At 40.1% G+C, this 27,496-nt stretch overlaps 1 protein-coding gene across 2 annotated transcripts in view; it reads right to left on the bottom strand.

The window, feature by feature from the left end:
* The window catches only part of CLMN (calmin), a 75,377-nt gene that overhangs the window by 14,366 nt on the left and 33,515 nt on the right, over positions 1-27,496 (bottom strand). For both annotated transcript variants that reach the window (XM_053945553.1, XM_053945554.1), the window contains exons 2-7: positions 10,906-10,967; positions 8,325-8,420; positions 6,719-6,802; positions 4,077-4,169; positions 2,629-2,816; positions 571-764 (exon numbers count right to left, since the gene is read on the bottom strand). In XM_053945553.1, coding sequence (XP_053801528.1) covers positions 571-764; positions 2,629-2,816; positions 4,077-4,169; positions 6,719-6,802; positions 8,325-8,420; positions 10,906-10,967 — 717 coding nt within the window. The remainder of the gene's footprint in view (positions 1-570; positions 765-2,628; positions 2,817-4,076; positions 4,170-6,718; positions 6,803-8,324; positions 8,421-10,905; positions 10,968-27,496) is intronic.

The raw sequence follows: 27,496 nt of genomic DNA, 5'->3' as shown, positions 1-27,496 counted from the left end.
AGGCCTATCACCAGTCTAGTAGAGTTCAGTAAAAAGAACGACAAGAAATCAATTTATACATATTTTATATACACATACATACTTAGGTTTACATGTATAAATACTTGTGTGCATTTTGCACTGTAAAGGGAAAACTGGGAGATGCAGATGCATTTGAATGGGTATCTCTCCATTTGCCTGGTATGGCAGCCTTGTAACAGTTCATCCTGGAGTGACATTTAGTCTCTGCAGTCTAAGTGTTACAGAACAGTGCTAATGCACTGACACCCCCCTCAGCACAACAATTAATGCCCTCTAAGAATGCAGACGTCACAGAGCATCTAAGCATGAACCAGGACCAGTGTACGTAGCTAAAACCACAGTAAGATCTTAGACCTCAAGGAGCTTACAAATATGACTGGAAGCATACAATTACTAGCCACTGACTGTTTTTATTTTTCTTATCAAAAAGCTCAGCACACTGATCCCATCAGCAGCCCAGTCACTGTGAGGGTTTTGGTATGTATCACAATGCAATATTCATGAATTCATTCTACTCTGAGTGTTACCCAACAAAGTTGATGTGTTTACCTTCTGGTTCAAGGAGCCGAGGGACACCCAGTTTATTCTGTGCTATGCTGAAAGCATCCTCCAGGTTTTCTCGTGCTGATTTCTCCAGTGCATGCTTCATGTCTACCAAAGTACAATCTATGGCTTTTATGACGGCTAAGAAAGCAAGGCCACTCCTCCAACTACTTGTGAAGTCCTGGACTGCAACGCCATACCTGAACAGAATTACATACATTTTACATGGGTGGTTTCTTACAAAATCCAAAGTAAAGGCATCATCATTTTCAGACTCCTGAAAGTTAAAACGTAAGGTTGCTGAGTAGCACTTGTCATATTTGAGATATTTTTGGATTGCAACATCTAGAAATACATTCAGAAAACACACGGGCTCACAAACTGAATTGGTGTGGCTAACAGCTGACACCAACCTGCTTGTAGGAAGTAGTTTGTAAAAACAAAGCCCTTAAGAATTCAGAAACCACATTTAACATTCACAAAACCAAATGTCTCTGTGATTCCTGTTTCTGTTGCTCTCCAGCATTTTAATGCCATAGCTTGGGAAAACTTCCAAGATTTAAATATTTAAACACATAAGCATAAATGATTCACATTCCTGTGTACTTGGCCTTCTATAGCAGAAAATCTGCCAAATGCAAATGGTGTCAGCATATGCATAAACCACAAGAGTGATAGATGCCCAAAGTTTTGGAGGAAAAACAGCCATCAAACTTGCAATGGAATACAGCCCCAGAATAGAAAATTCTGCATAGTTCATGAGATAACAGGATTACAATGATGTTATTATGTTTTAAATACTGCAGTTGCAAGAACAATTTTCTCTTATTAGATCTTTTCAATTTGCACTCTTTGACTGGGCTGAAAAGTCTGTGGCATTCATTTCTCAGGTCCTCACTTTCTTTGTATCACCTATTAATAATGACAACATTATTTTGGACTAAAACTGTACTTCCTCTATGTTTTGCACTGGCAGCAGTGAACTACAGATCTCAATGGGACAAGTTTATCTGCTCAACAAGCACCCTTAGCTTCACTGGAGATAACCAAGGGATGATGCAGACCAAGTACTTAAGATGTAAATTTTTGTCTTCAACACTAAACACAGAAAATTTGTGTTCAAAGGCAAGATATAAATCCAGAGACAAAAATGCCAAATATTCAGCTAACCAACCTGTATAAGTAACTTTGACACATGCCCTCTTTAAAACTCTCTGCCAGTCACTACTTCAAATAACAATATATGTAAAATACACTCCAAGCATTTGCACGTGCATGAGACATCTTACACTGCAGAAGCAGAGCAAATGTCTTCTGTCCAGCAGAAGCAAATACCACTTTGTTCAGAAATAAGCCCATGATCCAGCCAGCCCCAATGTCCTTTCTCATGTGAAAGGCTTCTGACAGTAACTCTGACAGTAACTCTGCCAGGATAAAGCATTACTACACAAAATGCTTTGGTGAAAGAACCACTTTTTATTAAAGAGGAGAGAGATGTCTTGTGCAGTGGAAATCCACTCAAATGTTACAAGTTACAAGAGAAGTGACTTAAGTTTCACCCCCTCTTTAATACTGAGGAAGGAGGGAATGTGGTAGGGGCTCTGTCCTTCAAGGCACTCTGCAGTGCACAGAGAAGCTTCCTCTGGGCTACTGCTTAATTTAAAAGGCTGCTGATAAAGTCTTTCAGTACATTTATTTTTTCAGTTCACCTCCTGGTTATATCTAATTTTTAATCAGCAAAGGATGTCAAATTGACTGCATGAAAGCTGGGATTTGGGGAGTAGAAAATGATCCTGTTTTAAACAGCACCAAGCAGGTTAGTGCAAGTTAACATTTAACACTCAAACCGTGGAGCCAGCAGCGGCCTTCAAGGTCAGATGGCTGCTGTAAACACATGGTCATAGTGAAACACCCCCCTGCAGAGACCCTGTGCTCCCCAACTTAAAAAGCAGAAGAAGCCACAGCACATGGTAACACACCCATGGGGCAGAACAGAGAACAGAGACTCAGCTTCAAAGGGGCAGGTGGCAAGACACCGTTTTGTTCAAGGGTTTGTTAGCTTACTTTCTGGTTTTCCTCTGAACCCAGATTAGAAGGGCCCTGATGGCTTTCCGCTGATCCTTCACTGTAATGGACATGTTTCTCTCCACGCTGGGAGTGCTGGGGGATGTGTCTGATTCTGGACCACTGGGCCCAGAGGACAGGCTGGAGGAGGAGGAGTTCCTGTTGAGGTTGCCTGTAAGCTCCTTAATCTGTAATAAAAGGTGAAATACACAGTGTTCTGCTTTATCACTGGCTGCATCGTGTCCTTGTTTTCATGCAAACTTTAAAGAGATCAGTGCCATACTGAATTTTAGGTGATAATTATAAACCTGTTAATTTTAACTCTCAACTTGATTTTACAAGCATGACAGCCAGCAGCAGCCCAGGCAACAGAAAGGGCAAGCTCCCAACAGAGGCCGAACTGCGCAAATTAAACAGAAAGCAAAGAAACATGTCCTTGAAAGAAAAGTTAGTTTAACTGAAATTGTTCTCTTCACAGGAATTGCTTGTGTGAAATATTTTTCGTCAAGAAATGGTGACCTGCAGCAGCACTCCTGCCCTTGATCAGCACTGACATTTGAGACTCTGCTGCTTTTGGGTTGCCCTCCCCACTCCGTGCCCTCTGCTGCCAGGGTGACAGGTTCTGGTCACACCATCTTTGCCTGTGAGTCTGCCTGGTCAAACTGGTTCTGAACAGCACTGTTCAGCCTGAGGAGCTCAGCCAGGGAGAGAAGCCCCAGTGCAACTTTGAGATCTTTTTTTTAACCTTACAGCCATTTTTTAATTCAGACCAAGAGAATGAAAGGGCCTCTCAGTCTTACGAGAGTTGCAGAACCCTTCCTCCATCTCTCTCTGTCCATTAGAATTTGGGAATGTCTAGAAGGCAATTTTCAAACTATGTGTAGGTTAGGGAGCAGTTTAAATCTAAGCCTGGGGATAAATAAATTTTCAGGCTCAAATATGTGTTATCAGTTCCAGGTCCTTTGAGATCTTTCATATGACCATGTATATCAGTTGCAAATTTTTGCTATGTTGAGTAAGTCTCCAGAGAACAGTGATTCTAAATAGAATTTCCCACCACATTGGACCAAATCCAGTAAAGGTTATTGAAAATAAACTGTGACCTGGAACCATACCCAGGACATTGGTTCAGATCCAGGGAATCTGGAACAGAACCCTGAGAAGGCACAAGAAAGAAGAGAAAGTAGTAATCTGAAGCTCTAATTCAGATCCAAGTGAAATGAGGGCTTAAATTGTCTCCAATTTACATCAAAATAGGTCCAATGAAGTAAAATGAAAGCAGCTGCAAGTTTAAAATTAGTGTATATTAGGAGGGGAAAAGCTCAGGTTTAGCAAGATTAATTATGTTCTTTATGATTAAAAACCAATTTAAAAATCAGAATTCAGCTGGAATAGATGGATGCCATGAAGACTGATTACTTATGGTTAAAGTATTCAAATTTTATTACCTGAAAAAACAAGATTATATTCCATATTAGTCCAAGTACCAGAGAGGAATTGCCATCTGCTATTTCTGCTGCATCGATGCTAACAAGCTTTACCTGTGGAAGAGATCATAAATTCAGAGCCAAATTCAAAGCAGCAAGGTATATGCAAAAAATGCACTGAGACTACTGGATATGTCCATACCACTGCTGCCACTGACAAGCCAGCAAAAAAGCAATACTGCAGTCTTGTATTAATGAAAATTTGCCCTGATCACAATCACCCTTCTCCTGGAACTCCTATCTGAAACCCCCAGCATAGTCTGCAGAACAGAAGTGAATTCAATTCTGCATTTTTGGGACTACAAATGCGTTTCCTCCATACAAAAATGGAAGAAGATGGGGCCCCCTCCAGTGGACCCCACCCCTAAAAAGTAAAGAGTCATTTCTCATACAAAAATCTAAAATCCTAGTAAGATCTGCTTACTTCTTTTTTTTTTTTATGCATCTCCTTTCTCCTTCCTTATCCCACCTTACACAGCTTGTCACAGAGTTCTGATTAAATCAGTAAGCAACAGATAGGGTTGCCTAATCCAAGCAAACTCTAGACTTTCCCACACTGAGGTTTTTTCCAGCTGATAACAGGAGGATGTTATTCTCTTAGACAACACAGATTTGGTTTTGGCAAAGGTCACGGAGGAGGGAGGAAACAAGGAAGCTGTCAGTACTGCACATGGCACCCAGACCGAGTTAAAGCCCAGCAGCCCATTTATCACTGAGAAGTCCTGGACATGGTGACTCACTCAGAGGGCTCTACCCTGCTGCCCCAGGTCCACAGACACTGTCAGGTTCCACCCACTGGGGTTTAATATCTAACCCTGAAGCTCTTGGCAGCCAAGGCATTTTGCCAACACTTTCATCACCACCCTTCACTAACCGGTTTGGTTAAGCTGAAAAAAGGAAAGCAAAATAACTTTAGTGGTTTGCACAACATTTTCAGTCTTAGCAAGAAGACACCTCTAGTTGTCGTATTTCAAGGATCAGATTTCTTGCTAGCTCCAAGGTATTTGGCATAGGAAAATCTTTTAGACTTAGTACATTTGAATAGCAGTTTCACTAAAATGGGGAGCAAGTTGCATTTATCATTTCACTGCTTAGTGTGAGCTCCATCCTCTTACTGCTGCTTATGTTTGTCACCCAGCCCAGAAGGGATACTCAGCTAGAAGATACTGACTGCTTATTTTTAAGGGAACAGGAAATCCAGAGGAAAGTAGTTTTTAGCCCTACTAATTAAAAAGCCACCTGCATTCAAGGTTCCTTCTCCCTGGCCTTGCTGATTGAGGATCTAGTGAGGTCCTGGCAACCAGATATGCTTCAGCTGCAGCTCTGCCAAGCACTGGTACCAACAGAGAGAAATAATCTCATCTACCAGTGGGCCTTAGCTGGATTTGGGTAAAAAGCATCATCTGGGAAACTGTTAAGAAATATGGGAATATATAAAATATTTCTTAGCAGTTCTACAGCAGGACATGTAGATGTACATATTCAGGGCCAGATCAGCCCCTACTGATGGAGTTTCCATAGGGAGGCTGGAACACCTGGAAGTTACTGGACAACATTTTGACCTTTCACATCCTCTCCTGGGGAAAAAGGCAAAGGATATTAAACCTCCCACACCTACAAAGTCACAAGAGATGTGCTGAGACCTCATATCATTTTAATTCCTGCACTGGGATTTGCAGCAACTTTTCTGCATGACAAACACTGCTGCTGGAGCAGGAGCTAAGCTCAGTGCAGGGAAGCAGCAAAGTAACACCAGTTGCTTTTGGAGCATCCCATACAAGACATGGTTTTGCACACACTGATCCCTCCTCAGCCATAAAGTTTAACCTTACTGTAATCCTTTATAGGAAATAGCCCATTATCTGTTTACTCTTTCTGGAGGATCTAAGTATACCATGTATATGGATTGTTACATGGCTGGGGTTTCTCTTGACCCCATTACTCTCAACAACACACAGGCCACTTCCACAGCACTTTGGAATAAACCCATCACAGGAGAAATAAAAAAAAGGAATTAATCATTTCCAGCTACAGGGTCTGATCACATTTGGTCACTTATAACTGTAGGAAGTGATGCTGTGGTAGTGCAACACTGACTATGAGGGAAGTTATATCCCTGTAAGGCTTTGATTCCTGGAATTACGCATTTATATAATGTTTCCAAATTTCACTTTCTTTTGGTTTTGACTCATGATCAGCTACTGCAGAAATCAGTTTACCAGATAAAAACATGATTTCTATAAGTGAAAGTATTTCTGAGAAAAGAGTCATCTACCATCAGTGTAACTGAAGTAATGCCACTAAGACCCAGATCATAAAAATTGCTTGCATTTCTTTTTATTTTCTTTTAATATTGAGTTCCTGATCCTTTAATCCCATTGAACTTTAACATCTAAAATGAGCAAATAATCCTTGCTTTAGACTCTGTAGGTGTTCTTGTTGTGCATTTTTATGTGGCTTTTCAGACTTGCTGCTAAGGTAAGTCACAGCCTCTTGAGCAGTACACTCCTCTTGCATACCTGCAGCACATCAGATTAGCAACAATTACAACTTGCAGCATACATCAAGAGAAAATATTAAGACCAGTCTTTGAAAATACTCACATTACTGTCTTCCAAGAACTTAAGTGCTTTGGCTATGTTGTTCAAACGAAAAATGCGATGGGTTGAAGATTTGTATTCATGCATCTAGAAAAAAGAAGTGCCACACTGTTTTTAAAACTGGTGGAATCATACAAAGCTTAAAACACTACAAGCACTGAGGCAAAATAAAGCTAAGGAAATCTATCTATGAAAAATTATTGCCATCTTTTGTGAGCAGTAAAATGCTTCAACTACACAATTGTAGCAAAACAGGGTTAGCAACCAGCTTTCCTGCTCTCCAGATGTTACCACACTCTTGGACCTGCCACATTGATTATTTATGTAATCACTCCCCAGCCATGTTCAGTCACAGGATCAGATTTCCCTGAAAATCCATAATAAAAGGTTTTCTTTTGTCTTGAATTAAATGAAATTATCCTAACTAGGAAGCAGGAGCAATTTTAATAGCAGGGACAGGCAGGTGGGAGGCAAAAACCTTCACTTTGGCAGCAATGAAAGATTTTGCATGCCTGTCTCCCTGCAATTCCATTTTGGCACACTGTTGTTATCCCATATGTGCAGAAACAGCTAACAAGAAATGCAGCCAGCTGACTTTACCCCTTTCTCTCGCCTCTTCCCTGACCTCTCAAAGCATAGCCTAGGTTTTACCATGATGTATCTCCCCCTTCAATTCATTTCAAGCCTGGCCCTCAATGCAACCTGTGTGAATGCACATAGAGACATAGAGCTGCTACTTCTGCTGCAGCTCTGCCAACCTTCGAGAATTTTTAAAAAATACTATTAAAGAATATTAAAAAAGAATAATAAAAAATATTCTTGACTTTGTATGTGTGAGCACATATTCGGGGGCATTCCTGCTGCAGGATATGCAGGTGGTTCAGTCACTACAGAGCATCACCAGGCGCATCTGCAGCGGTGAGACAGCTGCTCCTCTTACCCAAGTGTGGTAGCCACACACAGGAGAGTTCTGATGACAGGATTGATGGAGAAAGAAAACATTTAAGTCAACTGGGCATTTATATTTGCATTGGGTGTTCCATCTCTGGTATGTGGAACTTTACACAGCTCTTACAAAGAAAGGAGGAGAGAGGAATTTTCTGATTAGTAAAGCTTTGCCCTGCTGATTTAGACCGTATTAGTAAGACTAATGAAACCTGAGTCAGGATACCAGAATGAAACTCAGACCTACAGCAAGCATCAGAAAAGCTACTGAGTGTCATAATGATCTTAGACAAAACAGAAACAGAACTTAGGGATTAAAAAAAAGATACAGCAAATATGTGTTTTCTTGGTAATGTAACTTGGGTAATCTCCAAGTGGAATGTATGAGCATTAAAGTATTAAAGCCTTAAAAACCCTCAAGGATAGGAACATTAACACTGATCACACACCATTTACACCTCATTGTCATATTTCCTTGAAATCTACATTATAGCTCAGGACACCCACCTGTAACATAAGGAAATTACAACAAAGTTGCTGAAATTCTTACTACATTATGCAAGACATGGGCCCAAATTCACCCTTATTCCTTGGATATCCAGACACTGTTGCTTGTAACATACTGAGCTCCTAGGTATGGAGGCTTCTCCCTCTCTGTACATACCAGCTTTTGTCCTGACAGGACTTCTAGGAGCGCCATCAAGATTTTGCCATCTTGTATATCAATAAACAAGTCTTTCACTTTCAAAGGAGGCTTGCACTGTGAAGAAAAGAAATCAGGTAGTTTTTAAAACACTGCTTTTTGATAAATCATCATGATTTCAGAGAGATAGAAGGAGAATTTTACGAGACAGAGATACAAGAAGTAAATCACAGCCTGCTGTAAGAAAGAGCTGATTGTTCTTCACGTCAGTGGCAATTCTTTCCTATGACTGTTGAAGCTAAAACTGAAAGCTGACAAGGACTTATTCCTGATTTCCCACAACAGAATCTAACCCTAAATACTCTGCCTAAGAAATAACCAAGCAGGGGTGGGTGCTGATCCCCCAGACTAAGACATGTCCAGCAGAAGCAAATACCACTTTGTTCAGAAATAAGTCCATGATCCAGCCAGCCCCAATGTCCCGTCTCATGTGAAAGGCTTCTGGTGATGCCATTCTGTATCCCAGGATTTTCTAAGTACTTTAAAAAGCAACTTGTGTCTCTTTCTCAGCAAACTCTTCCAAAGGGAACCATCTCCTCACTTCACTACAGTGTTGGTAGATGTGTGCAGTTAAGGCACACAGCCAAGTCAGCTCAGCCCTTAGGGGTAGTTCCAGCTCCAGCAATTACAGTCTGCTCAGGTGCCACTCACTCACGTGTCCCTAAAGAGCCCAATCTTTTCATCTTTGGTTGGGCAACACACTTCTGTTTGATTCAGAACTGCTCCTGGCAAACTGGGACCACACATTTTCATTACTGGTCTTTAATCTAGCCAAGATACTAAACAATGCTCCATGAAAGAAAGCAAAGTACCTTTCCTTTCAAAATTAAATAACTTATCTGAAAGACTAAAACCCAAACACTTTCTATTCTTTCAGTACCTAAAGCAAGAACAAACAGAACTTCAAAATTCAGACTACTCCAAATTATCCCATGATCAGCAGAGCCAGATCCTCTCAAGAGATGACTCAAGTAGGATCACACTAGAAGTCTCCTGAAGAAATACAAGAAGACTTCAATGCTGCCTCTGAAAAATAGAAGCCACTTTGCAAGAAGTGCTTCTTTGAGGAAGAAGGCAGAAAACACCTTTCTCAATGAGTCTCCTCAGGGAATCACCTGTAATTAGAGACAGCTTTCAGTGAAGCTGTCATTGTTTACATGGTTATGTTTATTACACCACTTTCAGGAAATACATTAATAAAGCAAAAGGCTTTCACCCTTTTTCCAGAAAAGCATTTCTATTTGTTGAATCAGAGAGGAAAAAAAAATTATATGCACTCCAGAGAAAGCTGACCTGCCCATAAAGGTTTTAAGACTTCATATGCCTGGCACACAAGAATTAACAGCACCCTTTCAGCCTTTTTCAGCCTTTTCCTTCTGTAAATCAAAGACCTTCTTTGCAGCCACATATTTGACAACCCTTCTGACAAGTTCCAAAACTGCCGTTAGTTTAAAGCCCTAGAGCCTGATTCACGAAGGCATCATGTAACACTGTCTTCGTTCTGAGAGGCCTTTGGGAGCAATTGCTAGTCAAAACACTTCCAACTAGCCTTATTCTCATTTTCCAGTGAGATTTAAGAGGATCCCTTTATGCCTTCAAAAACACTCACTGCAGAGTAACGGACTTAAGCAACTATATATGTGATGCCTTTCTTCTAAAACCTCTTTCCTTTACTGTGTCTGGAATGCAATCACTTTTCAAGAACTACTACACTGAGAGCCAGCCCAAACCTAGTCCCAGTCTGTACTTTTTGAAATTTAGCTGCACATACTAAAGCATTGTGAAGCTCCATCACCAGTCTGAGTAGATCAGGAAGCTGGTCCCATTCCTTGATCCTGCACTAAGTATTGCTGCTGTCTCAGTAATACCAGGATGATTTTTTTCTCTTTTCAACTTCAACACCAAAAAAAAAAATTCTCTGCATGACAGACTACTCAGGAGAGGTAGTACTTATCTACTATCAATAAGAACAGTATCTTAGGTTTAAGAGCCATATTATGGTGTCATTAAGAAACAATTACAACTTAAAGATATGATGTCCAAACATCAGCTGTCTGTAAGTGGATATGTAAAGATCCCATCATATTGCCCCCAATAACATGACTGACAAGGAATTACTGTTTTCTACCTTCAGATCTGGGATAAAGACAGGTTCTGAAGAACAGCTTTCTTTAGCCATGATTCCTCAAATGTTCAAACTTACAGTTTAGGGAAGAACATAGACATCATCACCTCAGAGCTTCTACCACATTTGATTTTATGTGGGTGCATTCTGTGGGAAAATTCTACCCTCATGGTAACAGGCAATGGCATTAAAGATTTAAATGCACCTGAGATGATAAATGCCAGCCCAGTATTCATTGTGCCTGGAAATGAAGTTTAATTAATCCAAAAGCAGGCTTTGAGCTTCCACTCATTCTCCTCCAAATGTGCACAGATGTCAACTTTGTTTCTAAATTTTAACTACTTTAGAGGAGTTAACTGCAATCTGTCTATGGCTATGTCCTTGTATCCCAATATCAAGACTGCTTGTCAGTCTTACCTTTCCCAAATGCAGGTTTATCCATCTGGTAAAGGTCCTCTTCTGTACATTTTCGCGTTCAACTAGAAATATCAGAAACAAAAACAGCACTTAACTTTCCAGAAGAGGGAAAACTGGTAGTAAATTTCAGAAACTGATGCACAAAAGAGTTAGAATTCATGAGAACTAGGTGTATAAAACAAATATATTCTAAATCAGGAGATATAAGGTCCAGTTTCAGTGTTTTATTCAATTTCTTTGACCAGACATGAGCTATACATTTGTAGATGCATTTAAAAGGCAGGAGGAAGGAATTTCTTAGTTTTGCAATCTTGAGTGTTCAGCTTCTGAGAGGTGAACATTTATGTGCTGTGCACAGCTCTCCAGTGTTGTCACCCTCTGAGCAGGCAGCTTGACCCTTCTATGTCAATTTATAGGATTATTGCTCTGACACCCTCATGCAAATTGGGCTGGCGTGGATTCCAATGTATTTGCATGCACAGGGAAACAAGACCAACACAAACATTTTGTCTTCATTTTATGAATGGAAATGCCTCATGACATCCCATCTTCCCAGTCTCCTAACTAGTGCATTTAGAATCAAAATTCCAAGTCCCTAGACTGAAGAATCACTTTATTTATATTGCAATAAGACTAGGAGTGCTTGTTCCTCGCCAGAAGTGCTGTGCAGTGGGTGCTGTGCAAACAGCTCTTGGGCCAGCTGAAGAGTTTTTAATCACATCTGCCATTTCCTGAATCCATTTCCATAGTGAACTATGGCAAGAGTGTAAGGGGAATCATATTACTGACCAGCTTTCATTTACCTTCTAATATAAAAAAGTAAACCATATATTTAATATAAATGAAGTAGACTGTCAAAGCAATATTTCACTTTAAAGACATTTATTCTCAAGTGGTTACCAAGTTTCATTTGAATTAAGGAAATCTGGCAATTTATGAACAAAACCCATTAAAACTAGTTATATGCTAGTATTTCAATTTACTCATAGAGCATATCAAATATATTTTAAAACCATTTTGTGTTTCTTCAGCCCTACAAAAATAGCTAACCTATCTACTGGGAAATCACATTCTGAAAAAGTCTGGGCTGCTTTTATTGGTCAGACTGATTACAAGCCAAGCAGTAGCTTCTGTAAATCAAATTTTAATATTGTTCTTTTTGATCATTTTAACCAAAGGGTCAGCAGCCTCTAATCATATGTATAGCTGTTTTCCTTATTTTGATGCAGTGGAATAGAGCTTTTCAGCATGAAGTACATCTGTCACTGATGTCCATTCAGGCCTTTTAAGTCATCTTATTCCATAAAACCTGATTTTCTCCAAGACTGGTTAAAAAAAGTAATTACCCTTTAAGTGCTTTAGAAAACATAGAAAATGCCAAACTAATTATTGCTGTTGGCTTTTCTTTTTAAATGTCTTAGAAGAATGTGCAAAGATTTGAACAGCTCTCTAGAAATGAAACTGTAAATTATATTAGGACTCCGGAGTATCTGTAAAACACCCACAGCATTTACCACCTACAAATCTCAAAGTACAATAAACTGAGAAATGTGTCACGTATTTCTTGGGCTTTGCTTTCTTCAGCACCTCAGCTTCAGAACTGGGTTTCCATGCACTCACTCCCACAGCCATGGCTGAGCAGCTGAAGTGCTGTGTGTCACCCAGGGTGTAACTTCGACAATGGAGCTGTTAAAATTAACCTTTGACAGTGGGTGGAGGTTAAGCCAGAATTGTTCCCAGATATACTTCTTTCTGTTCAAATACAGGTGTACAGAACAGGCAGAGGAGCTAGCAGCAGGCAACAGGGCCACCTATTAAACTTTCTGAAATGCTGAGGAATGCTTGGATGGGCACCAGTGCCAGGCTTCAGAAAAGAAAAAGGAGACTTATCAAATGGGTTGGATATACAGATTTCTAATGTCAACCAAAATGAAAAAGGAAACACAGAAAGGTTCACAGGAGCAAATACAGTGTTTTCTGGCCTCATCAGAGGCTTGGTTTCTTGTCGTACTTTTCACCAGTCACTTTGGCAACCTTCACTTTCAGTGTAAATAAAGATGCAAAAGAGAGCTGTGTTTATTTACAGTTCCTCCATAAAACTGAGCACACACTGGCTCCTAATTTTGCTGAGAAATTCTGCCATGATGCAAATCAGGAGTTGCACATATGCCTCAAAGGGTGGGTGAGCCAAGCTGGTATTACTGCTTCGGGAAGCTCACACACCAACAGTAAAGAAAGGCGCATTCAGGAAAGCACTTGCATACACAGACAGGCTTCTGAGATGAATTTGTCTCTACAGCAAACAGCTTCTTTCCAGGAAGAGTGATGACCCCAGAATGGGCACTATTTGATTCTGTAAAATTCTAAAGCAACAGTAACTGGAAGGGGAAGAGGAAAGGAGAGGAAATGTGTTTATAAAATCCCTAAGGCACACAAACCCCTAATGCAGTCCATATGCTCAATGGCAGACTTAACGGGAAAAGTTCAGCACAGGTATTTACTGGTGTGTGCCTTTAACTGTTATTCTGCTCCAGTGTTGTGGACCTCCCAGTTTCAGTACAGACCCTCCTCTCCACAATCTTTTCATTTAAGATGATTGTAGAGACTCTATAAACTTTATGCAGTTTCTATAAATTAAATAAAACATTTTTTTCTCCTTCACACCTAATATTATATGAAGGTGAAGAAAATCATTCAAGTCCAAAGTTCCTATACATATGTATATAGTTTACTAAAACTGCACTGTGTTTACTGGGCAGCTCGAGAGCAATAACACTATTATAAAATAATAATTACACCCACCATATGGCTAGCCTGTAAATAAATCCTATAGTGGAAAAGAAGGATGCCTGCTGTGAGGGTTGAATTGAAAGATGTATTGCTGGAAGGTAAAAAGTCAGGAATGGCCTTTTTGATTCAGCTCAGCTCAGACCTTGATATAAGAGAAAAAATATAGAGACAAATTATGACTGCTCACAGAAGCTGGGTCTTCCACACTCTTCCAGTAAGCCCAACTACAAGATGCTTTCACAGGAGGATGTAAGAGGCACAGTGTTTGTATCAAAGGGCATGGGTAGGGCACTGACAGGCATTAATTGCAATAATTTAGAGGGAAAGAAGCCACTGGAGAAGAAAAAAGTGTACTGTTAGGATTGGGTGTACCCTATTGTATAACCCACACAGTTCTCTGCCCCACAACTGTGTCCTAGAGGATGGCAGATATTGGCAGAATTTGGCTCAGCCCCAGTAACTGCAACCCAGTCAGTATTCAATACTCACAAAGATATACTGCTTCATAAAAATCTTATGGCAAAGGCAACTAATTCCTCAAAGAATAAAACTAAGCTAGTTCAACAACCACTTGGGCAAAATTCAAGGTTAAGCTGCTAATGCACAAGGGAGTTTGGCTGCTTTCCTGTGTGGCACTATTTCCTTCCCCATCAGTCTAGAAATTCCTCAAGCATTTGCTAATGCCATTTCTCCCCCTCCCAAATCTCCTCAAAGGTCACTACTGTTTGCATCACCTGCAGGAAGCCAATCCCTTAGAGCCTCTATGTTCAACAGTGAATTGTAGATAGCAAATATTGATTTGCTTCTAAATACTATTTATTCTGTTGTTGTAGAACCAGTTATGAATAATCCTCTGAGGCACACCACCATGGGGCTGGGCACTTCAAGGAACTATGAAACATGGAAGCTGATTTGAGTAGAACACTTGTCAGTGTATAATTACATAATTTCAGGAAACTGCTTGATTTGCATGTATGGATATTACTCCCAAAGTAAAGCAGAAGGTCACTTAAATTTGCTTCCAAACCTATTCGCATTTCATCTAGGATATCATCATCAAATGACATTAAAACCTTCAGAACAGGCCAAGCTGGCTTGTAGATCCACTTACAACTTACCTTCCGGACATCTTGCCAAGTTTCAGTTTTGTAATAAGCCCAAAATCCACGTTTCTTCTTTCTACCACAAGCTCAGCCTCTATAGATACACTCGCTATTAGCAAGAAGCAAATCTTCAAGATGGAAATGCTGGTGTTGGCCATCTAACTGTGACAGAGGATGCTTTCACCAGCCTTGGCTGCAGAGGCGAAAACTTGCCAGGATAATCACCCCATATTCACTTCGTAAGTACCCAGTGGCCACCACAGAACCAGTTCATAATGTGCATGGCTCTGGATGTATCCCAGCATTTGCCAATGTCTTTGATCAGGAGAAAATGACACTTCTTATTACACAACAAATATAGATGGGGAAATGTATGATAATTAAATACTACAGCCTGACTCCAAAGTGGAACGTGGTTCAGACACCCTAAGTCTTGGGAAATGCAAATTCTTCTCCTTCTGCCTTACTCACCCCCAAACTCACGTTCATAGAGTTAAGCAATCAGTCAGTCTCTAATGAACACACATTGAACAATACACTTTTGAACTCCGGGCCTCTAAATAAAATGAGAACTGGATTTTAAACTGGGCTTCATGGTGTTCCTGCACTGTGACACAGCTTAGGTATTTCTGATTATTAGGCATCATATTAACAAATCTGAATACTCCTTTCTCTGCAGACGGTGTTCACAAAGGAAGCCAGACTGACATCTTAGAAAATGGATTTTACCTAAAAATGCTCATTTGAGATGATGATAGATGCAAGTAATTGCCTATGGACAAATAAAGACCATGCCATTAGTTAGAGTACATGGTCAGGCACTAGACACAGGATGGCGATGATAGATACCGGATACGGACACCGCTAAGGAAGTACGGATCCTTGTCCGGGAGACCTTCTACTGTTCAAATACAATACATGGGACAAAGTTCAGGTGCACAGCCCAAGGACAGAGCACATGTAAGCAACACATCTGGCATGGGGAGGATGATTAAAGGTGTACTGTAACAAAAGTGAAAGGGGGGTGAGCAAAAGAGATTGGGTGTGGGGGTAGCAAGTGACAGCAAAAAAACTGGAGAATTTAAGATTAAATGTGTAAACTAGGACAGGGAAAAGTGCAATTAAATTTTGTACTTTTGTTTCATGTCAACACAGAGTTACATTAAACACATTGAACTATGAATGCTCAGAGACATAATTTCTATTAAATGTTTTCACTAGAGGATTAAAAAATAGCTCAAAACATTCCTCTCGTGTATATGGTGCAGTCCAGCAACAGTGCTCTGTGAATACTCAGTACTTGCACATAAAAATCTCTATATTTTTAGGAGTGTGAATTTTAAAGGCATGATCAAAATATAAGGAAAAATTTTAGCCAAATTGCCCACAAAATTAATTTTATAAGCTTATGAATTCCTGCGAATTCTGTATTTTCCTTGTGCTTAAGAAACCCCCAAACAGCTTAGAAGATTAATATAAATTTTCTGTTTGATCTATACAGGGATTGAAGGCTTTGTTGTGTACCATATGCCAATTTGAAGTAATCTGGAGGACATGAAATATTAAATCTTAAAAATCCTGGTTTTCTAAAGCAAACATTAACTACAATATATAACATGAGTCTGCTCTCAAGTTACCTCTTATGAACATGGCCTCTAAGCCCTCCAGATGAAGTTGTTAAGTTAATTGTTTGTTGAAACTGACCCATTTATTAGGGTCCTTATTAAATTTCTATGGCAGGTGTTGAAAGCTTGAGGCTTTTCCATTCCATAAAAGTTGCAGAGTCCAAATCTTATTGGTTCAAAATTTTTTAAAACTCAGGTTGGTGCTGCAGAACACAAACATTGTAAGATCCCAAGCATTACATTTTCATTAGCTGCAGCTAAACAGGTTTCTTTTGGACTTCAGTGTCTGGTGATGGCAAAATATTTACTGCTGCAATTGGTATATTAAGATTACATGCACCAGACAAATATTACAAGATGAATATGAGATTTCTAAAAAAACTCTTACTGCTTCAATCCTCATAATGTCTGAGACAGATGTTTCTCTTACCAAAGAATTAGATGAATTTACTCATAAATTCTATTGGGCTTTGGAAGAGAAAACCTACATAAAATATTACTATTAGAGCTGATCAAGATAGCTTCCAATAAGAGGGATTTATATTTTCCCTTGAAAACTAATTTAGTAGTGGCAGATGGTAAAGATTCCCCTCCATGTACCCTTCAACCACAAAGCAAACATCTTTGTTCGCATTACTCTTTATATACATGGGAAATGTTATAGAACAGAATAACAAAATTTCTCATTTACATACCAGGAATGTTATGAAACAAAATCTGACAAGGTTAAAAAAGAGAAATGCAGTTCTGTTCTGAACACTGAATGAAACAGACATCAGTGTTTACCATGAAGATAGCTGGACCCAAATAAAGTATTAACTAAGTTAAATTCAACTGGTTTGAAATTGATCTAAAAAGTGACTTAAGTGTTGATCCAGCAAGGGGCTTTCAGGCTGTGCAGAACACCTCTTGTGGTTTATTACACACTGTTCAAGGACCATAATACCATCTTCTGCATATGAAATGAAACTGGATTTGCTGTTACCAGCAATTGCCATTAGCAGAAATGCAACAACAACCAATACATCGTGGTTCAAGAGTTGTTCCTTGCCCAGAGTTCATGATGTTCCAGTACTGTTTGCTGCACTAGTACTGGCTTCTCCAAATGGTTCACCTTCTGGGACTGCTGATGTTTCTTGAAGGGACTGAGGTCCCCAGCTCTGCAGTGGGCAAAATATCCCACCCCTGTCATTGCTGGCATATTGAACTCTGCTTTAAAGCACAAAGCTTAACTTCAAATTCAAACTCTTGCACCTTTTCTACCCACTTGAGTATATTCAGTCAGATTCTCTGTACTTGCTCAAAAATAAAATCAGGAGCACCCTTCTGAAACAAACAAAATCATAGTTGCCACATTCAGCCAGGTACCAGTTAGCCCTATCTTCTTATCAGTTAGAGAAATGGCTCTTGAATAAAGTTCACATTGACATGGTTTTATCAGCACAGACCTTTCCCTCTCACATGGAGAAGGAAGTCCCACAGCCATACCAGTATCTGCACCAGTTTCTCTGTATGACTTCTAAGTGATCCCTGGCAAGATCTCCATTCTCATCCTGTGGCATCTAAAATGAAAAATATATTATCCTCCAGAAACCATCCTACATCCAGCAAGTAAAGACTAGTTGCAGAGTCCAGTCCATTCCATCTCTGCTCTGCATTTACCTTTACTTGTTATGGCAAACCTAGAAAGCTTAAACTGTGAAGCATTCCTTATTCTTCACATTTTTTCATTTCTAGAGAAGAAAAAAAATCCTTTTGGCTGGTTAAGTTTGTTGAGACATCAAAATCTGAAATGCAGTAAGATATTCTGTTATACATCAGATCTGACAACAGTGCTAAAGCCTGAATAATTTGAGATGAGCAAAGAAGCCAAACAAAACCCACATTATGTGTCAGGGTTGTTTCTTGACACTCAGAATCAGATGAGAACTAGCACGTGCCCAGAGTCCCACTGTTACCTATATTTGTCAGTTAATGTTAACAGGTTGATATTTAACTGTATTTTTATGCATTTGAAACCACTGTAATTAAATCTGCAAGTAGAAAGAAGAAAACACAGGAGCAGGGGACTGGCAACACATCCACTTTCCACAGGAGGTCCCAGGCAGTTTCCTGAGCTTCTTTAGACAAATACAAAATTTGAACTCTCCCTGTTATTAACCAGGATCTTTGAAGCACCACAGGATAGTACAGAAAGGCTGAGAAGAAAACTGCCAGGGGTGTATCATCTTCTTTGGAATTTGCCTTTACCTATGGGAAACTTAAAAGACAGTAGTTTTATTTTCTAAAATCAGGTAAGGAAAGGCAACCATGAACATGTCACAGAACTACGTTTCAAAGGCCCTGAAATCACAATCAATTGCTTGTTGGAGTGCCAGTGGCTTCTGGATTTCTCTCTTCTGCTTCCCCCACTGTCCCCAAACAACTCAAGATTACCTGGCCAAGTAATCATTATCCAAACCAAGGAATACTTACAAAGCCTTCTGGGCACCACTGCACTAGAAGGGGCTCAGAAGTAAAACTTAGTCTATATGTCTGCAGAACTTAAAGAGCAGTAAGAAAAGCCAGAAAGAGTAACTCAGTGCAGGAACCACCAAAACCTATGGTGTGCTCAAGAAATTGAGCGGCCTCGTATGGATATGCAGAATCCAGAGCCACGCTGCCTACTGCCTCTATCCCACTTATTCTTCCTTTTAATGTCTCTTATCAAAGCCAATAAGCAGCACAGAAGAAATAGAGTGAGGAGCATGGTAATCAGGTTAATATTAGAGACATGCAGAAATACCTGCAACTCTAAGAGCAAAAGATTGAAGAGATTTATGGAGATTAATATTTACTAGAGAAAAACCCTCTGGCTTTGGAGGAATAAGCAGATGCTTTGTTCATTGTGGGCCAGACACATGATCTGAAGTAGAGGGTACAAGCCTCTTTTGGAGGGACAGAGAGGAACACAAAACCAAAAACTGTGTAAGAGGTGGGAGCTACACTATATAAGTTGCTGTACGGCAGGGCAAGGCAACCACCATTCAAAAATGGATGAAGGCAGACCGTAGGTTGCTAGAGTTACATTAAAATGGATAAAAAGCTGAACTACAGTAGAAATCCTTTTCAAGATGCATTTTATAAAATTCAAGAGCATAGCAGTGACCAGTACATACTCCTGAGGAGTTGCTATTTGACTGAAATGACCTGTTGGGAGGTATTCTGGGAGGCTTCAAGAGAGTTACTCCTGCTTTTCCAGACAGGGTGGCTGCCACAGAAGTTACAGGCAGATTAAGGATGGCAAAATTCTAAGTGTTCAGCGAAGTCAATCATGCAGTCTCCCCCACAAGACCCCAAGCCTGGCCCCTCTAGCACTAACACAGGCTTTGTGGGCAGCATGGCAGAAAGCCTGGTCCCCTCTGCACCCTGGTGAGCACTGCTTTAGGCAGCATGGGGAATTGTGAGCTGCAACTCCTGGGTATTATTCTGGGTGATGCTATCCAGCTACCAAAAGTGAGCAGAGAAATTATTTCTCTGAAATCAGTAGCAGTCTTTCCTTTGCTCCAGCAGGCTATAAGGCCAGGTTATAATGTATCAGCATAGTTCAGAAATAGTATTGGCACAGCTTGCCAATTAATCAAAACTAGAAAATATCAGACAAAGTCTTGAACTGGGTTTGGATTAAGGCCTGCAGTAACACTCAGAATCCCAGTTTTTCCTGAGTCTCCCAGAATGTGGAAATGCAGCCCTCAAGTGACTGACTGGTGCTCTTGATGGAGCTCCACATTTTTAGCTATATGCCTGAAGGCAGGTTTGAACAAATCTGCCAGGATGAAAACCCAAGGAAGAGCAATGTGTGTATGAGCTCTCTTGTTCTGAGGATCCAACAGTAAAATAGTGCCATTTTATGGCATTAAACCAATGTCATCAAAAATCACAGCACAGTGAGCTGTAGACACTTCATGCATCTTCAACACTGACACTGACATGCCTCCTCACTTTGCTATTAAATAGCTCACCTGTAGCTTCCAGGACAGCCACCACCTCTCTACCTTGCTAATTTTTGCAACTATTTTCCAAATTTCAAATAAGAACATGGCAGAAACCATGACAATTCCTTCATAGCCAAAACATGGAACATTCACTCAGAAGGAAAGGAATTTGGATTTAAGTGCCAAGCAAATATCTGTGTTATTTAAGGACATTTCCAAAGACAAAATTTACCAGAGAGACATTCCTCATGTACAGTATTACCCATAGCAAGAAAATCTTCTTTCAAGCAAAACCCCCACACTATACTGTGTGTTTGCACTGTACCTTCAACCCCATCAGCTTTGTCAACCTCCTTATCAGACTTTTTCATCCCTGGGGACAAGACATGGCAGTGTCATCTGTTACAAAGAAGCAAATGGCGGCAGCAAGAACTTCAGGGACCAATTTTCATGCAAGCAACAAGCCCTTCCTTTAATATAATCTGCAGTGCTCATATGGCATCATCACATCTTTCCAAAAGCCAAGTTTAAAATTAAAAAAAAAAAAAAAAGCTCATGGAAAGAACATGTATTTTGTTGCTTTGAACTGTGTCCAGCATGCGTAACGATCCCTCCTGAGATGTGTTCAAGAGATACACTTCAAAACGAGACGTAAGCCATTTATTGGTTATATTAGCTTGTAATCAGATGAAGTTAATCTGATATTCCAGAGAAAGGCAGACCTATGACTATATGTCATAGTCCTTAGCAGAGGAATAAAGGCATTTTGGCATGAGAGGGAGGGCCAGCACAAGGGCAGGGTCAAGCCACATTTTGGCAGCAGAGCCAGCCTACTGTGTACAGCAGCCCTTGGCCCAAGAGCACTCACATATACAAACACTATCACATGAGCTCACTCTTGCTCCCCTTGTTGCACTGCCTTGCATCTCACCCCAAGCCCTAACAACAGGATTATGGTTAGTGCATGGTCCTCCTGGCTTTTCATCCATTTGCCATATCAAATCAGGAATGTTGTGCAATGGGAATAATGCAGAGCATGAGGGCTGACAGCATTCCTGCTGCCGTAAGAGTGAGAAGAGCTTTAATCAGTCAGCTTCTGTTCTGCCTCTTTTTCCTCTCTCTGACAGGCACACCTGGCAATTTCAGCCCAGAGGAATGCTGGTATGTGCTGAATATGGTAAATAGGTGATACCTCCACCTTCTTTAGGCCTCCAGTTACCTTCAGAGCTGGAACATGCATGCTCCCCAACAGGAAAAAATCAATACCTTAGCCTCCATTTTTCTTTAACCATAGGAAATGAGATGGATGGATGGAGGGAGGGATGGATGGATGGATGGATGGATGGATGGATGGATGGATGGATGGATGGATGGATGGATGGATGAACAGCAGAAGAGGACACCAATGCTGTCAGGACCAAACACTCCAGTTCCTTATGGCAACCCTTAAGGAGCTGAACAATCCAGTAAAATAGGAAAAGACACCAAAAGCATAAGGAAGACTGCACTGCACACAGGCCCTGATGTCTGAACACCTTGCCACCACCACTGAGATCAGGTGAGCTAGTACAAGCATGGGCATTGGCACTGCGGGTAAATGGGATCACAGAATCTCCTCCACTGGCCCTGTCTGTGCTCAGACCTAGAGATTTCAAAGCTCTTTAAGACTGTTTGTATATGACTTGTACAAGATTCTTTTATAAGAAGCCCAGGTATCTCACAGAGCTGTGCTAGAGCCAGGACAGAGCCATTTTGCCTTTGCATGTGCTTTCAGCTGAGAAGCTTTTGCAGATGGTCATGGTCCTGTGCAGCAATCAGTGCCTTGCCTGGCTCATGCCATCCAGCAAGTGCTTCGTTGTGAGAGCCTGGTTTGAAGTTGAGAAGCTTAACTCTTGTGAGGAGTTTCTACTCTTTACAACTGTATGAAATGACTTAAACAAAACATTTCAGAAATATGAGGCATGACTCATGGATTTTGAGAGCCAGAGTTCACATATCCCCATTGTGTGTCATTTTGAGGTCATGGAAAGACATTATTAAGTATTCCAAGGACTCTGGCAGGCTTGGAGTGTGCACGGCAATGAGCACCATAAAAGTACTTGCAGCACCCATAGTACAAGCAAAGTCAGACCAGAGAATTGAGTAATCATGACTAAAACATGATCATACAACCAGCTCCCCTCAGGAATAGAAACACAATGAAATCTTCATAGAGAAAAAAAAAAAATCAGGAATGCAACAACCTGATTGCAGCCTCTTGCATGGCAACAGGGAAACACCAAGTCTTTAAGCAAAAGATGCTACTTTGAAACTGAGGTATCATTAAAAAAGTAAAATTACTCTCAATGCAAAACAACATTTAGATTCTGCTACAAAATATTGCTAAGAAGGTCATGGATACCAGAGTATGACTTCTATCAAAAAATCCTATGTAAGGTATGTTAAGGAGAAGGCTCAAAATCTTAAATGCCTGTGGGAATTCCTTTCAGGCCTTGGGTAAATTTTCATGCTCTGTGCTTCTCATCTGTAACAGTGCAATCATTCACACTTTGAAGCTAACTGGAAATTGAACCCACAAGCACTGACTGCAAAGTCAGGCCCTAATGTTTAGTAAATAAGGAATTCATAAGATGACTTTCATGATTCATCTACCCAACAATACCAAAACTGCTAATCAATAACATCATTTGCACAGCCAAGGAAGGAATGCCAAGAGGACTTGATACAACAGTGTGCCTCTCTTGTGCTAGCTTTGTTTACACCTGTATATTGACCCCAGTGCAGTAAAGTTGTAAAGACAGAAACACCCTTTACCTACTAACCCTGGAAGTTACGGATACTGGATGTAACAGAGGAGAAAATGTTACAACTGAACTTCATCACCAGGCCATTCCTCCTTTGCTCGCCAACGTGACATTCATAAGAAAGTCACCAGAAAAGTCAGGATGGGAATTTTGTTTTAGTGTAACTTCACAGACACTTTTCATGGTTACCCTTTAGTTTATTTTTTCCATTAATAATTATGACTGCAATTTAGCTGTAAGAATGGCTTTGAAAATATACCTTCTCTATTTCAGTTTATTTCTACAGCTGCAGAATTACATTGTTTAACTTTTTTTTCTTAAGTGGATTTCCTTTGGCTTTGGCTCCCATTTAATAAAGTGACGAGTTTACAGAAAACAGCTTTTGCCGTTTCAGAGGATTAGTAGGGTAAAGCCTAACTTGATTGAAAAATAACTTCGCTCCATGTTGCTTTACTGCCAGTCAGCTCACACTATTGCCTACAGCTGTGTCTGGCTGACAGACCAATAATTTCACTTTTTGTTTGTTTTCAAATGGTCAGCAACAGCCACACCAATAACATGAACACTCTTCATTTTCTGTGGTGTGTGCAGAGTAGATGGGAATCCTCTAAGTGGAGACACATTGTCAGAAGAGGTCTTTGCTGCTCTGCTGGAGATTAGCAGTTGATAAATGCAAAGAAAGCATGTATGGACCAAAGACAGCAATATAATTACTTACAATTCCATGCCAGATGAAACACGTGGGTGGCAATTAAGTACAAAAAGCTTGTCGGAAATCCCTAAGCACATAATTTAATCAGGATTTGATGCTATGACACCACAACTTGCAGCACACCCCTTTAAGGTCTGCAGAGCCTTCATTCCTCACTCATCTCACATCCTGCAGCGTTCTGGCCACAGCTGTGTCCCACAGAGGCTCTTCCTTGACAGCACCCACAGCTCAAGATAAGATAAGCATCAGGATTTAGCTTTTATTTGTCTTCTAAAACAAACAGATTTAATCTGTAGATCATTTCTTTATAAATAAAATAATAAATAATAGTTATTCTGTTCTTTCAATATTGAAAAGGTTTAATTTTATAGCTGTTTTTGTAGGATGGTCACATTAAACCTCACATGTGTAAGCAAACAAAGACACTTTGACATCAACAGATGAGAAAAAAGGACCATGGGTCACTCAAATTCCCAAGACAAATCTTGTCTTCCTCTCCTACCTTGGCCAGAAAATTTAAAAAATGGAGATAACTGGTGGCTTTTATAAATGCCAGTATTGACTCATATGTCTCCGCTGGAGAAACAATAATCAATTTATTTACTTCTATGACCATTAAACATAGGATTTTCAAGCTTAATTATATAAATCATTCCACTTAGACACTTTCAGCCAACTCTCTCCATTAAAAAAAAAATTAAAAGATACAATCAGGTATAGAAGTATAACTATATACCAAAGGACATATTTTTGTCACAGACAACATGAAGAAAAATAAAAGCTTTGAGTTTATGAACAGATTAAAATTTTCAAAATAATGACAAAAAGTACTTAGACAAGTTCATAGTATTTACAATTTCAACAGAGAACTCCTTGCATAAAGAACATAAACTTTGCCCACTAAGTGAGATACAGCAGTCTTCTAGAGAACTTCACTGGTAAGGAAGCTGCCAAGGGGTTAAGAGATGAAGTCATCTGGTTTCAGAAGGAATTGCCAGTCAAAGGAAAAACCTTCTGCTGGTATAAGCTGATACTTTTCCTCTGGATTTTTAGACACTTATAAAATTGATCCATGCAATTTCAGAGTCAGACATAAGAAATTATCACTATACTGATTTTACAAACAAGTTACATCTGATTGATTTGTCTGATGTCATACAAGAAGCCAAGTTACGTCTCAAGCCTTGCTCTTTCAAATCACACTTTGCATGGTATGCAAGGATATGCTTAGAAAGCACTGATTTGATTTGAGTTGTTATGCAAGAGATGGATCTTTGAAATGCAGCTTGCGTGGGCCCTTTTCTTAATGAAATCCACTGAGATACTGAACTCCACAGTTAAAATAGGTTTTTCCATACAGGTTTGAAGCGAATGAATTTGGAGCAGAATGTACTTGCTATAAAAAGTAAGGGGAAGAAAAAGTCTTCAAACTTAACATTTGTCCCAAGAGTCAAATAAAATTTCATGTCTCAAGGTTGTCTTCCAGGGAAACTAATGTTTCCCTGGAAACATGTTCTAAATACAGTTGCTCCTCTCACATCTTGTACTAACAGTTTGTTCTTCAAGTACAGAGACGGGCTAATCAATGCTGAGTTAGTATCCCTGAAACTTGCCCACTCGAGTTAAATCCCCCAATTTCTCAGGATCCACCTACTTTTAATAACGTAATGTAACAACGTTATGTAACAAACCTAACCTGTGGTTCAAGTTACTTCCAAAAGTCAATGCATGCAAGTCATACTTTAGCAGTAGCCCTAAAACCTTTTTAACCTTTGGCACAAAAATAGATGCACTACTAATTACTCTTCAAGTCTGACACAGCTGGTTCTCAGCCAGGTACCAGAGGCATTCCAGGAGAGAGACTGTATCCTGACTTCATATCATGCCTGGCACACTGGAATACCAATCACTTCTAGAAGCAAGATCCAGTTAAGCTGTACCAGTTAAGATAAGATGAATTACACATTTCTGAGGAGCTCCTGGGAACCAGTGGAGGAAATCTGTGAAGTCACCATGGACTTCCTTCCTTACCCAGGCACTAATGTAAGCATTAGTCCCAGTTTTCCCATGGATAAAGCATAAATGCTGGTGAATATTTCACTTCTAGAGTGCAAAAAGAAGGAGTTGCCTATTTCCAATACTCCTTCTGGTTACTCTGCATTGAACTTCTTGCCAATATCCACCTACAACTAGGAGGCAGCGCTGGTCCTGGCATGTTTCCTAACAAGATCTCCAAGTTGCAGTTGGTTTGGCAGAGTGTAATTGCTGTCTTGTGTCTCTGCCTAGGAAGAGCTGCCTCTGAAAAAAAGTTGATGGGTGATACCAGCTTTTGCCCTGTCATCTTTATGCTTTACCCGAACAGAGGTGCTGGAACACGTGATGTTCATCTCTAGTGGCTACTTATATGGCAGATGGATATTTCTGGTGACAAACAATTCTTTTATCTTTTCATACAAGAGTGGTGCCAAGAGTAAGATTATTTCATCTGAAGAAACAAAGACTTAGAATTTGACAGAATAATTTTTTCTCTTTGTGTGAGGTGTCTCATGAGTGGCACTAAGAGACTAATATGCTGTCTTTCCCAGCAAAAGAACCAAGAAATATCAAATGAAAACACCAGGGCACAGGTTTAAAAACAAAACTAAGGGAATTGCCTCTTCACAGAGTTGCACTATTGAAGTCCTCACAGCCAGATGCTGAGGATTCAACACCTTTAGTGAGAGCTTAAGGGGAGGCACAGTCACGGAAGGAAAATTCACCCATGTTGTTCACCAGCAAATTCCCTCCTGGCTCTGGAAGTCCCTGTTTTGCAAATGGTTGCAGACTAAATGAGGAAATTGTGAAAACTCTTGCCCTTTTCTCATACTAACTAGGCACCCTCTTTGGCATTGTCAGAGAGCATAAAGATGACTTGGCTGGGCAGACCTTTGTGTGAGTACGTGCCTCCAGCACGTTCTCCTATCAGGTACTGCAGTGGACGAGTCTCAGCTGTGGGACAGGTCAGACAGAACCTGGGCTGAAGGCATGCTGACATGTTCTAGGCTGAAGAAAAAGGCCACTTTGGATAAAAGGCCCTGGGAGGTAGAGAAAAAGTGAGAAATCTTTTATTTTTCATGTTTGTATAGCAGTGGCAAGGAAAGAGCCTTGGGTTTGGTTTTCCTTTTTACCATTGCCTGCTCTGTCCACTCTACATTAGGACTTTCACCACTGCAGATAAATAGATTATCATTACCATACCTGACATCAGGTATTTGCAGGACCTTGTATGGTCCCACCCTTAGATGGACTGCAATATTAAAAAACAAATCAGGGAGAAGGAAGGACCTGGATAAAACAACCCTTTTGGATTCCTGCTCCAAGAGCCTTCCTACTTTTACTGGTAAAGACTAACACAATTTTTATTAAAGTCAACTTCTTATTAAAGTCAACTGCTTTAACAAATTACTTTATTAATTTAAAATGTACTAACCTATTTATAAAACAGCTGGCCTTGTTAAACCAGGTGTCTGTTAATAAAACAGTTGTGAAAAAATTCTGCAGTGTCTTAGACAGTGTAGCTATCACAGAGCCTATGGGTGAGAGA

This window comes from Vidua chalybeata, chromosome 6, assembly GCF_026979565.1.
Source record: "Vidua chalybeata isolate OUT-0048 chromosome 6, bVidCha1 merged haplotype, whole genome shotgun sequence".
NCBI lineage: Eukaryota > Metazoa > Chordata > Aves > Passeriformes > Viduidae > Vidua > Vidua chalybeata.
The sequence above is the reverse complement of the archived record's forward strand: the minus strand, read 5'-3'. Positions and strand labels throughout refer to the sequence as shown.